The sequence below is a fragment of the Orussus abietinus genome, unplaced genomic scaffold, assembly GCF_000612105.2.
Source record: "Orussus abietinus isolate OABI.00-Male unplaced genomic scaffold, Oabi_2.0 scaffold318, whole genome shotgun sequence".
Taxonomy (NCBI): domain Eukaryota; kingdom Metazoa; phylum Arthropoda; class Insecta; order Hymenoptera; family Orussidae; genus Orussus; species Orussus abietinus.
The window spans coordinates 45,919-59,255 of NW_019394464.1; the positions used below are offsets into that span (position 1 = coordinate 45,919).

Sequence of the window (13,337 nt, forward strand, 5' to 3'; positions counted from 1 at the left end):
TGTCGAAGAGGAACGTCAACCGGAAGAGTCGCCCTGTCTGCAACGTTACCCTTCATCCAAAAGGCATGGGATGATTTGTCAAATTTCACGAAAGTTCCAGTATGGATCTCCAGAATGGTGCATTTCTTAGGTCCACGGGTCTGCGATGCCGGTATAATTTCCTTGACTTCGTTGCTATTACAAGCTTCAGCGATATTTAGAACATTGCCAGTCGCTCGATTCATTCCTTCTAATTTGCCTTGCATTGAGTTTCCGGGTTTGACATTTCTTTCAAAAACACCCGACATAACGTGGTCACCTATCCTGCCTCCAGGACCTCGATTCCCAATCTCGGTCAGATCGAATCCTCTGAACCCTTCTCCCTTGATCTCTCTAGAAATCACTTCATATTTGGCATCGCGCCTCTCCTTGAGAGCACTGGTCTCGTCGACAGAATTCTTGCAGACGACCTGCATGTTCGCAATAGTACTCTCGGTATCGACATCGACCACCATGGTGTCCATCCCACTGTCCTTAACGTCGCTCTCGCCGAAGCTTAACTCTAAACTATCATCGCCATTATCCGAGTCCGAAACAACGAATTTCGTGGGAAATTGATTACTCTGCATAATTCCTATCCTCTGAGGCGTCAACGGCGAGCCTAAAATTTGATCGCATATAATATTAGTTTCGCACGCTCGTCCTGAGACCGTATCGCCGGTTTCGTTTTCGAAAATGACTCTGGATTCATTTTCTCCTTCGCTCGGCCTTGTCGCGTTCATGTTCGACGAACTAACGCGGTCCTGGTCTGCATCGCAATTTCTGAGCGGCTTCAGAGAGAATTTGGAGAGCTGCTCCTCTTGGAAAAAACTCTTCTCATCGCCCTCGATGACGCCGCCTAAATCCTCGAACATAGAGTTCAGGTTCTCCTTAGAGTCCTGGAAAATATCCCGGAACTCCTCCTTGGAAATCTGGTCCCCCTTCGTGATTATGGACTTCAACCACACGACGTTCTTGATAAAGTCCAACTGGGCGTCGCATTGCGATAATGGCGATAAATTCGAGGAATTTGAGGCTCTTGGTGTCTTCTTCGGCGGCATCAAGAGTCTGCTACACTGCACGCAACGTAAGGGGCTTTCTGCTTTTTTTCTAGCGCTCGTTCTGCAAACTCTGGAACCGTCCAGCTCGATTGGAGGGCTGATGGACGACGCCCGCGTATTCGTACTATTCATGGCAAATCTAGTGAAACGGGAAATATGTAGTATTACATTTATTAAATCCTAAAACGCAGTATTATAAAGCACACCCGGCTCGAAATGTTTTCATATTTCGAACACTTTGAAGTATAAATATACAATAAAATCGGAAACAGTAGAGTATGTGTACTAGATTTCGAACGAGTATTTTTAACATTGTAGCACTACCAGTGATTACGCATGTATAAGGAATGCTAAAAGTATGTACCTTCTTGTTGATATATACTATATTCACAATGTTCTTTCTTACATAACCTCCCTGGCCAGGAATTCCGTTGCGTTTTGTCGGCCAGAATCTGGTTATCGGAAAACACACGTGGCCATGTTTAAATTTGATTTACGGATGTGACGTAGAATTTATGTAAGCCTGGTTAGGGGGCGTGGTGGTCGCGAGCGTTAAACACGTTTCACGGCGCTAGAAGTCAACAGCCAATCACAAGCCTGCATTTCGGGGACCCAACGGAATGCTGCTCTCCGATTCGTCGCAGCGCTCTCGAGACTTCACGTGCTGCCGGTCTCCCGAGATATATTTCCTCTGGCTCGCGAGAGCAATTTAAGAAACTGGCGCTGTCGCGAAATTCTGGGATTTTCTTAGTTAACTAATTTGTTTTTGACGTCCCGACGTGACGAAAGCGTACTCATGGATTTATTACAAACGACGAATCTAACGGGAGGGCAGAAGGAGGAACTTATGGAACAGGTTAAGCAGCAAATCGCCGTCGCGAACGCCCAAGAGTTGCTCACGGTATAATTGCATAATATTCCCTTAAACACGCATAATGTTGAATGAATATCACTCGTTTTTTTGTGTATTTGCAGAAAATGACGGAAAAGTGCTTTAAAAAATGCATACTCAAGCCGGGAACCTCGTTGGATAACTCGGAACAGGCGAGTGTTTAAAAACCGTGAATATAACCTCTCTTTCTACATGCCTTGAACTCTTTCTTCTGGGATTTGTAACGTTTCAGCTCTTTCATCTGTTTGTTGCTTACTCAGATTTTGAATTTAAATAAGGGGCTTCTTGAAACTGAGTTTTTTTTAATTGTCCCATGTGTTTGGTTTGAATCGAAAACAATATCTTAGTATTTGTAGGACGGTGACAACTTGAAGATACTGGATTTATATAAATTTAATGTAATGAAGGAACTAAAGATTATGTCATTTGTTCAAATTTATATCCTGAGCTTTAATCGCAGATATAATTTGTTTACGGGATTACTGAATATGTTCCTCTCTTATTGATTTATGCATAAGTGCAAAGTTCAATGAAACTCGCTTTTATGCACCACAGAACTGTTCGTTTAGAGATAGTAGTCCGTCGCAATTAAACATCTAAAAAATGATTTGTTACCATTTTTTTTTTTAATCGTTTAATAAGAAAATGACGTAACAAATAAATTTTCTAAATATTAAAAGATTCTCAATTTTAATAAATGTACTTTTACTCTTATAGAAATGTGTAGCAATGTGTATGGACCGATATATGGATGCATTCAATCTAGTCTCAAAGGCATACAGTAATCGACTACAAAGAGAACGAAATCGAATGTAAATAGATTTTAAAAAATGCAAATAAATAAATTGGTTATACCAAACAATTCCATTATTGGTGTAAACGGTACACCACAAATGATACTATTGTTAAATGTATTGATGCAACTGTAGTTTGTATCGCACAATGTACACTTTTAGCAATTACAATAGTCATGACACTGTAGGAATAAATTTTGTTCAACTTCAGATGTTTGTTAACAGTTTTGTACATAAATATTATAAAAACTACTGTTGTATAATGAACTTATTTATAATATTCAACCAAATGCAACCGATACTAAGAGTTATAAGATGAGAGAATTGATCTTATTTATCTTTCGGAAACTGTTCTTACAATTGATTACAATAACTTTTATTTCTATTAAGATAATAGGAGTGTCATCTATATAAGATAGGATTTATACAAATACATGATTTTATTTGGAATGTTGGATATTTTTATTACAGTCATCTTTAGAGATTACATAATAGGAACAGCAATGTTAAGTCCACATTACACAGAATAATATCCAACCGATTTTGATAGAAGTGTATAAGTATAGTTGAAAATCTGACATTGCTCAGGATTCTTGTTTAATGCGCTCTCATAATGTGGTTGGATACGAGTTTGTGCAAAGCAGCCCTCGAGTTCTTGAATCTCTATGTGTATAAAATACAAGGTACGGAAAGTGTGAGCATCCATGCTATATCACACTCTTGAAGTGAATTCCAAACAAATATTATATTCTAAAGTATTCGTATCCTAAAGCAGTAATACTAACGAAAGCAATGCACTTTTCGAAAATAACATGTGAGTAGTCTCTCGTAGTAAACATCTTTCGAACAAGCAATTTCGTAGGTACATTAATCGCACAACAATTAATCCATGCAACCGATTAGTTTAAAAGTGCATTATAAAGCTAGGATCAATGAAATCATACTTTCATCCCTTACTTATATTAAGTTCATCTCGCACCGCATTAACATTTCTAATCGATTTCTTTTTAGTCAGTGGTACCTCCGAGTGGACATTACTATCGAATACCACGATTTTCACTAGTTTACATTTTTTCAAATGTTAAATATTAAGTATACAATGCTTTTATAGAAGGAAACAATGCCGTATCAATGATGCTTCATAGTGTCAAGCATTAAGTACTGTATACAAAAGTGTTTCCCTTATGCAAGATGTAGTGACATTTTTTCGTTTTTACGCGTGACACAGGAGCCAGGAGAACCTTGTGCTTTTTGTCAATAGAAACAGTTATTTGCAATTATGTATGCACGTTAACACTCTACTCATAACAAAAGGCATGGATAAAAAAAGAAACCGTTATGTCAACTAAAACGTAAAACCGTGGTGTAGGTACAAGAGATAAGTACAGCAAAAGGCAACATGTGCAAAAGAGAAAAATCTTTATAAAATAAATAACAAGTACATGAACATCGTTACATCGTCGTTGAAAATCATAAATAAGTAACATAGGTGTCATAAAAACCCACAATTCCAGTGTTTATTTGCATTATTTATAAATATCCATACACGCTAAAAGGCACGATATAGCTACCAATAATTCAACGTGGTTACAAAATGATTATCTGTGGCCATTTAGAAAAAATAATCCGAACGTCCGTTCGATAGTCAGGATGTTTTCACTGCGCTTTGAAGTCAAAGTATCTTATGAACGTCAAAGTCCAGTAGTCGACAGCATTCGACTGTAGGACTACATATAGCTTAACAAATTTGCAGTGCAACGGTTTCTTGGTCATGAGAAATTAAGGCAAACCACTTTAGAGAAATAGAAAGGATTCCCATAACCTCTGACACTTGTCTTCGACGGTCAAGAAGGGTTACAAAGTCAAGTGACGCGATATCAATGACAAAATCGTCACAGACATTCTATGTGTTTTACAACCACCGTGTGTCATGTACGAATCTGAATACAATTTAAAAAGGACCCAACACGCAAGACACTCGCTAAAATATTCTCTTAGGTACTACAGTGAAAAATACTCATCTCGTACACACGCTTGTTATCGGCAGCTGGTTACAGTAAGAATATCTTAACATCAATGGAATGTGATCATAACCTATGTACTACGATGTCTCGGAATGTCTGGTACAGTCCTGAACTTCATTTATTTCGTCGTATGTTCCGTATGGATAATAAAATGTAACCACGCTGATTGGCCAGGAACACACCTGTTTTTTATGCATACGTTAGGACAAAGGTTCAGTCAAACTAAGTGATTTCATTAGCATACTTCACAACTCGGAAGAGGTCTTAATCAATTCTTCGGTGCTTTGTCAACCGAGACATCGTTGCCAAAACTCCTGATTGACGTTTCCCACGTCTGAAGTGATTTTGATTTACGCAAAGAAATAAATGCATCGGTACATCGTAAACATAAGTAAGTAATTCTTCTCGAGCCACCCGCAGCGAGTGACCACTTAGTCTGTGATTTTGAAATCGCTTCATTTGAACTGGCCATGATACCTCGCCTCGTAAGATTCTACTCGTGAATGAAAATTCTTTTGTAAAGACGGCAAGAACTATACACTTTTACAAAAGGATTTTGATTTGTCAAGCATCCAGTTGATCCACCTTAAATTGTACTTAGTTATTGCATCTTATTCAGGGCGTAACTATACTTGCATTGTTTCAGTTTCTCTTTTTTTTTTTTCTTTTTTTCTTTCTTTCTCTATCCACTTTTCTTTCATCTTACTGGATTGCCCAAAAATTAAGGTCGCAGTCTATAGTTTCCCCTTTTTCCTCCCTCCCTCGACTCTTGGGACATGAACCACCAAAATACGGATGCAAGAAAATATATGTGAGCACCTAATTTGTTTTCTTTTTCCTCTGACAACTTTAACTCCCGTAAATGATTTCAGGTTCAAACATTTAGCACCATTGTCTTCGAAAAAATAATGCAATTTCTTTTTAGGCAATCCACTGTCAGACGGATAATTCATCGATATCCCTACCAGGACATCTTCATCAGTAACTTTAGTTAAATGAGGTAATGCGCCGTTCAGTCATTAAATCAGACGCAGGAATTCCTCCGACAAGGCGCAAGATTACCTCCGAGAATTTTGCAACGAGACAATAATTGGATCGTCAATGAGGCACGCCAAGACTCTTCGAGTCGGTGCACTTGCGAACCTTAAAGTACTTTAAACTCTTGTTTTCTACATAAATTAGTTATCAGAATAGTAATACTAAGCGCATTTACAGAATAACGCAGGAGGAAGGTTGTCTAAATGGGCGTGGAAATGAAACTAAGCGCTATCGGTAAGACTGGTTTGACACGAGCAATTCAGCTCGGATACTTTCAACTTGCTGTCGGTCAATGGTGTCGATAAATCACCTCTCCAATTTACAGAATTTCCCGTATGTCAATGCTTGAGAGAAGAGAAAAGAGAGAGAGAGCTACACGTTGTTATAACATTGATTATTTATAGATTAACTTTGCTTACGCTACAAAATGTAGAAAAATATTTCGTTCGATACGTGTTAAAATCTGTATAAAATAGGTAAAAACTCGATGCCTGCGAGTCAAATGCATTCAGACGGTTTCCTTCTACGTTCTTTTGCAGCGCAACTTATAAGTATTGAGCTACATCTGGCAGTGTCTTGTCCTAAGTGCCGATCGGACACCCACCATGGACATCAATTGTGTCCAGATTTTAGGATAACGCTCAACAAAGCTTACGTGAAATTCACCTTTCTACCGTGCTTAATGTAACTCTACAACAAAAGGATTAAAAATGACACTTCCTTGGTACATCTTGTAGTAATACCAACGGCAATGTTGGATATAGAATTACCCACAAGGATGTCTTCAAGCTGTAATGAAATGATACTATAAGAAACGAACTAAGGAAGTTTGTCAATGTCAAAGGTTGCTTGCACGTAATGTTTCCTTTAAAAATTCAATAATTGGTACCAAAAAAAAAGACAACTCATACTTTGTTAGAAGAATAATTTAAGAAAATAAAGGAAGATGAATTCATCGCTAACTTAGAAATTGTAGATCGAGTCTAAAATACTTTCAAAAGTGTAAACATGCAAAATACATACAAAACTGTTGCTAAACACTTGGACAAGATGTGCTGCTACATATTTCCTCGATGTCTTCGCTCACATCCTCGCTTTGCATACTGTGCACTCTGTCATCTTTCTTATGCGATTTTATTGACACAGGACTGTCAAGTTTCTCTGGAACCTTTGAAGGACTTTGCTCGTTAGCACTTCCTGAAGCCGATGAGATAAAATCTTCCTCGTAATTGTCGACTCCATCATTTGCTAAACCATGCAGGATGTCCAGTTAGAAATAGGTAAGTTAAACTTTAACGTACATCTTAAGTATAAGTATAGACAAAAGTGGCTTACCAAGATCCATCAATTCTTTTAAATCGTTTATATTAGTCTTTTTTGTATTCAGTGGAGGCAGATCACTAAATATTGAATTAGTCTTGGGTGCTAGAGATGGCAGCTCTCCCAGTAACGATTCGGTCTTACAAATTGCATCAACCTTCTCCTTTTTACCGTCGATAATTATCTCATCAAAAAAAACCCTCTTGCCCATATTGTTCTCCACACTGATTTGTTTTATATTTTGTACATTCATATTTACGTTCTGCAATTCCATACTATTAACGATGTTCTGCTTAGAAGCATCTTCATTTTGATTAATTTGGATTTGATTATCTATGGACTCGTCGAACTTAATTAATGGATCAGTTTTATTCAGTAAATTCGTTTCGTTCAATGCATTAACGTCAGTCTCTTGAAGCACATAGTTCGATACCGTGCTCTTGTCTTTTGAGTTTGTGGAGGTCTTACTGAAATGTACATTATTGTTCCCTTTACTGTCAATTCCATCGGCAATGGAGGAATTCTCAAAATTTTTATTAGTTTCCCTGAGAATGTTTTTCTGTTCCTTATAGTTTGAGTTATCGTTCAGTGTGTCATCTCCGGTCCATTCACCTTTCTTCTTGTCAGTTATTGTCACATTTATTGGAATCTTTGGGCTTGATTCCGAAATGCTTTCCATTCTCTCCGATGAGTCGTTGTCATTCGAGAAGGATGTTGAATCCTTGTGAAGCATTTTTGGTACAGTCACTTCAAATGTGGAATTGGAAAAATGTGTCGACGTCTCGACCGTTTTGTTAAGTTTGCTATCGCCAGTCTCGTTCTATGACATAAAATCCAAAGTTTACCAACCTACCAAATGAAAGTAATCGAATAAGAATAACTGCTAGAAAAAGGAAATACCTTTCGGGAGTTGTTGAAGGCACTGTTAATACTGTGCTTGAGAAGTTCTCCTAACAATGGCTCAGTTGAATTGATACCCAGCTCTTCGCACAATTTACTTCTTCCTGCATAGTTGTAATCCTTCCCGATATATGTCTCCGGGTCGTATACAGATATGGTATATTCAAGACCAAAATATTCTAGAAACTCCCTAACTAGTGAAAATAACAATTTTCCTTCTGAATTACCCAGGTACTGTTTAACTGTTTTGTTGAGAAGAGGCTCAGGATTCTAAAATGGATACAACAATTATTTATTCACATTAATAATGCCGTTCGATCTAAGAATAATATCTTCTTATATAATCCGTGCATCTTCAAATATTTTGATTTCACAGCAACAATTGAAATAATTTCAAATCATCATAATTTAAATTTGTACAACAAATTGATATTAACGCTGTTTTGCAAACAAAAACAATTTAGTTGTCTCATTGTTTATTTCCAATCTCACATCGATGCTAAAAAAAAATGATCTTGTTTCAACATATCCCCGAGACCCAATAGTCCCTAATCCGTCTCGAGGAAGGAAAAAAGCCTAACTTCCGTGATCTATATTTGTAGCGCGAGATGAATATATCTAGATCCGTATGCCAAAGAGCACAAAAGCTACAACAGAGGCGACTGTAAACAGGAAGTAGGCCTTTTTTCATTTTATTGCCGACCGTAATTTTAACTCACCATCACGGACTCCTGTTCCTCCAGAGCCAAAAAGACGCTGGCTCGGAGCTTCGCCTGGAAAATCATAAAATAAGAGCTGGAGGTGCGAGGCGAGACCGCGCGTTATGATACCATCTAATTACGCGGGGCTCTTGCACACTTAGTTAAGCATAACCTAGAAAGAGCCATATCTTTTTTCTTGACTAATCACATGCCTCACCCGCACTTTCGCTAGGACGCCGTTATTCTCGAGGGTCTGCACCACCAGGTCCCTCAACTCGGTGTCCTCCTCCATGGAAATGTTCCCGTCTATCATCGTTACAAATTAAAATTACCCCCGAAAACACTCAAAACATGTAAATATTTACGCTTCCCATCGCGTGCCTTCTTTTCGCGGATTTGACCAGAATCCATCGTTCCACCTGCTAGAAACGTTCGACTCGAACCGCAATTTGAGCGCTGCCCCGGTTCGTTGTTCCGCCGTTTCAGTGGCGCGAATTTTAAATCCTCATCATTTCAAATAAAAAAAATTGAGGTATGCCTACCAGTGAAACTTCTGACAATTATTAGATATTGATTATTCTTAATTATTCCTTCACCAAATGCGGTATCGTCTGTTAAAAAACTACTTCTTTATCCGAGTATATATAATCCAAACTAATTAAGAGTGCACACCTTTCCTTTCGAAATTATTTATTTTAATACTTCATCGAAATTGAAATTCGAGTAACACCAAAATTCGTTTCCGAGATTGTTCTTATGCTTCGGTGTAAAATCACATTTCTTCAAATCCAGCAATCGATTGGCTAAGTCTGCCATAATAGCACCTGCAAAGAAAATACTATATTAATTACATGATCGGCAATATGAAGAAAATGAATGCCGATTAGTATTAACATGTTGGTAAGAAAATAAACACGTGTTAATAATAATAATAATAAGTACCTGTACAGAGAACAATCTTCTCCATAGATAAAAATTTAATCGCTACTGCGGACTTTGTTAAACACTCCTCGGATAAAAATGGAGGATCTGCAATTACTAAGTCAAAGTGGCTAGACATGTGCCTCGGAATGTCCAGAGGAGACTTGTAATCGAAAGGTATATAATCCGAACCGAATACAGCGAAACGCTGGTCATACTCGAATAAAATAACTGTTAACAGAAAGCACGTATAAATCGAAATTTGAATACCATCACATAAACAGTAAAAAAATGTACCTTGTCTATCTCCTGCTAGTTTCTTCATTTGGCTGTACAGAGAAGGGCACGACACGAGTGCTATTCTTCCGTTTGGAGGAGTATAATTCAATGCACCCTTCACAAATGTGTCGATAGTGTCTTTATCGTACCAGAATTGACTTAATTGCTGAGAAAATAATAGCAATAATTAAAATCAACTTAGTGTTATTGTCATTCCATGTAAATTTATGTCTTAAGAACCTATTATTAATGTCATCAGCCATAAATGAATTAATCAATGCAACTTCGTATTTACCGCATTTATGGGTCTAATCAGCGTGACCAACCTACCCAATCTTCCTCGAAAGTAGCCTCGAGAATTTGGTTCTGCTCGACGATGTTCTTTAATTTATTTTCGTGCTCCTCTCTCTCTTGATAAAATTCTTGGAGCACAGCTAGTGTCGCCGCGCTTAATTGCGGCACCTCCTCGTCGCTTTCGCTCATTATGATAAATTTCTTGACATTTTATTTAAATTGCTTGAACGATTTCAAAGGTTTCCGATAATGAATTAAGCCTATTTTAAAGTGTCACTCGATTAAGAAGTGACACATCTGTTATTAACTCTTTAAAGTTCCGCTATTCTGTACAAAACAAATCCAAGCATGCTGCAAGCGGCCTATGCTACCAAATACTGGAAACTGGATCGTTAACTTAGGTTATGTCGTCCTCGGGAAGGTCCTTCCTTAAGGAAGGGTTCCGAAACTGCCGTTGGTGGTACTGGAGACATTTTATTACATCATTCACGTCGAAGGCAATTTTTTAAAAACACGATGAACTATCGCATTAACGTGTACATTAAATTGCAAGAATGTGAATATTTTGAAAATAGAAGAGGAACAACTTATGAAATATCATTTCTGTGCTGACAATACGTTAACATATTCCAATGACTCCATCTTTGTAAATGGTTTGAATTTCGCGGCGAGCAGGGCACCCAACGTTACGTCTTTGAATTTTTTTTTCGTACATGAACGCGGCCACAAAATTCTTTACCAGGCGCAAGAATGGCGGACACGTAAGTAGATTTTCTATCCCAGAAATAATCGGGTTGCATCCTGATTTTTACTGCGCAATAATTCATAAAACTACACGAAAGAGGTAGCGTCGATTATTATGTACAGTATTGAATACGTAGTTTTTGTATTAAATTTCCAAAGTTCGCGAAATCCATAAATGAATGTAATAACTTTATACCGCGGTTTGCACGGCACATGCTAGATGAGTACAATGTTTCTCGTCATTTACGTTTATTATTAAGGTACAGAAATATAAAAACCTTGTATCGTTTGGATAATCTCTGAAATGTTGACTATTGTTTACTGAAAAGTAGATGCAACATAACCTAACTTTCTGAAGAAAGCAGTATGACATGTTTTCTGAGGTGTCCATCTAAATTAGTGAAATATATAACATATATTTTGTAAATCTAGGAAGAAGGATGCTGCTCCGACTCCAGCTGCGGCTCCAGCTCCAGCAGCTGCTTCGGGTCCTCCGAAAAAGCTACCGGCAGTACCGGAATCAGTACTGAAGAGGAGAAAGCGACGTGAAGTAGTCAGAGCCACACGTGTACGGGTATCGGTTAAGGTAAGCAATTAGTTTATTATTTTCATGAATGTAGACAGAATGCCTGATTTCTTTTTCTGGTATATTTTTTCTTTTAAAATGTTCGTTTAGAAACGTGTTGACCACTACAAGAAGAGAAAAGAAATCTTCAAGAGAGCGGAACAATATGTTAGGGAATATAGAACAAAAGAGAGGGATGAGATTCGACTGATAAGGCAAGCCAAAAATCGTGGAAATTACTATATTCCTGGAGAAGCCCGTCTTGCATTTGTTATACGTATTCGAGGGTATGAACTTGTGCTATTATATTTTCTAATTTCCTTCACTTTATTATTGATCTATTAATTTTGTTTGGAATGTAAGTCAATTGTATGGTGTTTAATTTTCTGTTCTAATATTTTCAGTGTGAATCAAGTAGCACCAAAGGTTCGTAAAGTATTGCAGTTATTCCGTTTGAGACAAATCAACAATGGTATTTTTGTAAAACTAAACAAAGCTACCATCAATATGCTGCGTATTGTCGAGCCATACATTACCTGGGGATATCCTAACTTGAAATCAGTTCGTGAGCTGATTTATAAACGAGGTTTTGCCAAGATCAATAGGCAACGCATTCCAATTACAAGCAATGCAATAATTGAAAGAAACTTAGGTTAGTATCAGTTTGCCATCTATTACTTTAAACATTGATTAAATGTCTGAAGTACAAAAAATCGACAAGTCCATGGGAAAAGTGGTACAGAAAACTTTTTCTTTTCCATCTTGTCGGAAATTAAATGAATTTTATAAAAGAGTCTTCTTGATATAATTTAGTGGGCTTTGACAAAGGTTCAAACATTTTATTGCAATGTATACATATATCTTATGAATTAGGTCAGTGCTTTACTTGTTTTTCTGTTATAATAGGTCGCTCCGGAATTATTTGTGTTGAAGACTTGATCCATGAAATCTTCACTGTTGGATCAAAATTCAAGTTTGCCAGCAATTTCCTGTGGCCATTCAAGGTAACGCCAATAATAAATTTTATGTTTCAATCTTTTCCATTTCGATACAGGCATGGTAGCTGACAGTTTATATTCAATTACCTCCTACTGTATCGAATATTAATAAGAGATTCCCTCACTTGTTGTCCAAATACCTTCTTGTCAACTCTGGGAAAGCTCAAACATTTCATCCAAGAAAGAAATGCTGATTTTACAGATCTGAGACTAGTGAATAAGATCACATTTTATTACAGCTCAATACTCCGAACGGTGGATGGCGAAAGAAGACAAATCACTATGTAGAAGGTGGTGACTTTGGAAACCGTGAAGATAAAATCAACGAACTCCTGAGGCGAATGGTTTAGGATTGTAACATACATGGCAAATAAAAACCTTGTTCAAACACAGGCATTTCTCTTTCGATGTTTTCATTATGTCATGTAACTATATCATTAAAGTAAAAAATAAAATGTAAGGGTGGAAATTCTCAACCAGAGATAAGTTGGGAGATTGCTCACGGGCAGGATCGTGCAATCGCATCCTGTGCTGCCCTCTGGTTTCGTACGTTAGCTTTCACCGTTATTTGCCCCCAAGGGCGGCGCAACGAATTTCTGATAGGAGCTCGCGCACTCGCGATGGCGGTACCATCTACCAGTCACCGTTGGCGGCTCACGTACTCGTGATGGTAATACCATGCGGCAGTTGACGTTGGTGGCTTACCTACGCTTACCAACACTGCTCGATTTTGATGGTAAGGGAAGAACACTTGTGACGCTCCATTTTACTTTATCTACTTATCTACT

General features: G+C 37.8%; 4 protein-coding genes across 5 annotated transcripts; 2 read left to right on the forward strand and 2 right to left on the reverse strand.

Annotated features, from left to right (window-relative positions):
- The first annotated feature begins 1,780 nt into the window (after positions 1-1,780).
- Positions 1,781-2,830, forward strand: LOC105702593 (mitochondrial import inner membrane translocase subunit Tim13-B). Its single transcript, XM_012430271.2, has 3 exons — positions 1,781-1,980; positions 2,055-2,123; positions 2,689-2,830. The coding sequence occupies exons 1-3, from the start codon at positions 1,876-1,878 to the stop codon at positions 2,785-2,787; spliced, it is 273 nt and encodes a 90-aa protein (XP_012285694.1). The 5' UTR covers positions 1,781-1,875; the 3' UTR covers positions 2,788-2,830.
- Positions 2,831-4,167: 1,337 nt separating this feature from the next.
- On the reverse strand, positions 4,168-9,225 carry LOC105702592. The gene is made up of 6 exons (XM_012430269.2): positions 8,966-9,225; positions 8,767-8,820; positions 8,048-8,317; positions 7,163-7,967; positions 6,851-7,075; positions 4,168-6,616 (listed from the first exon to the last, which is right to left on the reverse strand). Exons 1-5 carry the CDS (start codon positions 9,059-9,061, stop codon positions 6,861-6,863), a joined length of 1,440 nt encoding a protein of 479 aa, XP_012285692.1. The 5' UTR covers positions 9,062-9,225; the 3' UTR covers positions 4,168-6,616; positions 6,851-6,860.
- A 203-nt stretch (positions 9,226-9,428) lies between these two features.
- LOC105702595 (EEF1A lysine methyltransferase 1) lies at positions 9,429-10,774 on the reverse strand. 2 transcript variants are annotated; one of them, XM_012430273.2, is made up of 4 exons: positions 10,279-10,774; positions 9,967-10,114; positions 9,691-9,900; positions 9,429-9,572 (listed from the first exon to the last, which is right to left on the reverse strand). In XM_012430273.2, exons 1-4 carry the CDS (start codon positions 10,429-10,431, stop codon positions 9,439-9,441), a joined length of 645 nt encoding a protein of 214 aa, XP_012285696.1. In that variant the 5' UTR covers positions 10,432-10,774; the 3' UTR covers positions 9,429-9,438. The 2 variants fall into 2 exon arrangements, with proteins under 2 accessions (XP_012285696.1, XP_023288232.1); XM_023432464.1 differs by having other exon boundaries at positions 9,691-10,114.
- Positions 10,775-10,918: 144 nt separating this feature from the next.
- LOC105702594 (60S ribosomal protein L7) lies at positions 10,919-12,941 on the forward strand. Its single transcript, XM_012430272.2, has 6 exons — positions 10,919-11,003; positions 11,419-11,572; positions 11,663-11,838; positions 11,956-12,203; positions 12,458-12,555; positions 12,789-12,941. The coding sequence occupies exons 1-6, from the start codon at positions 10,993-10,995 to the stop codon at positions 12,897-12,899; spliced, it is 798 nt and encodes a 265-aa protein (XP_012285695.1). The 5' UTR covers positions 10,919-10,992; the 3' UTR covers positions 12,900-12,941.
- Positions 12,942-13,337: the final 396 nt, after the last annotated feature.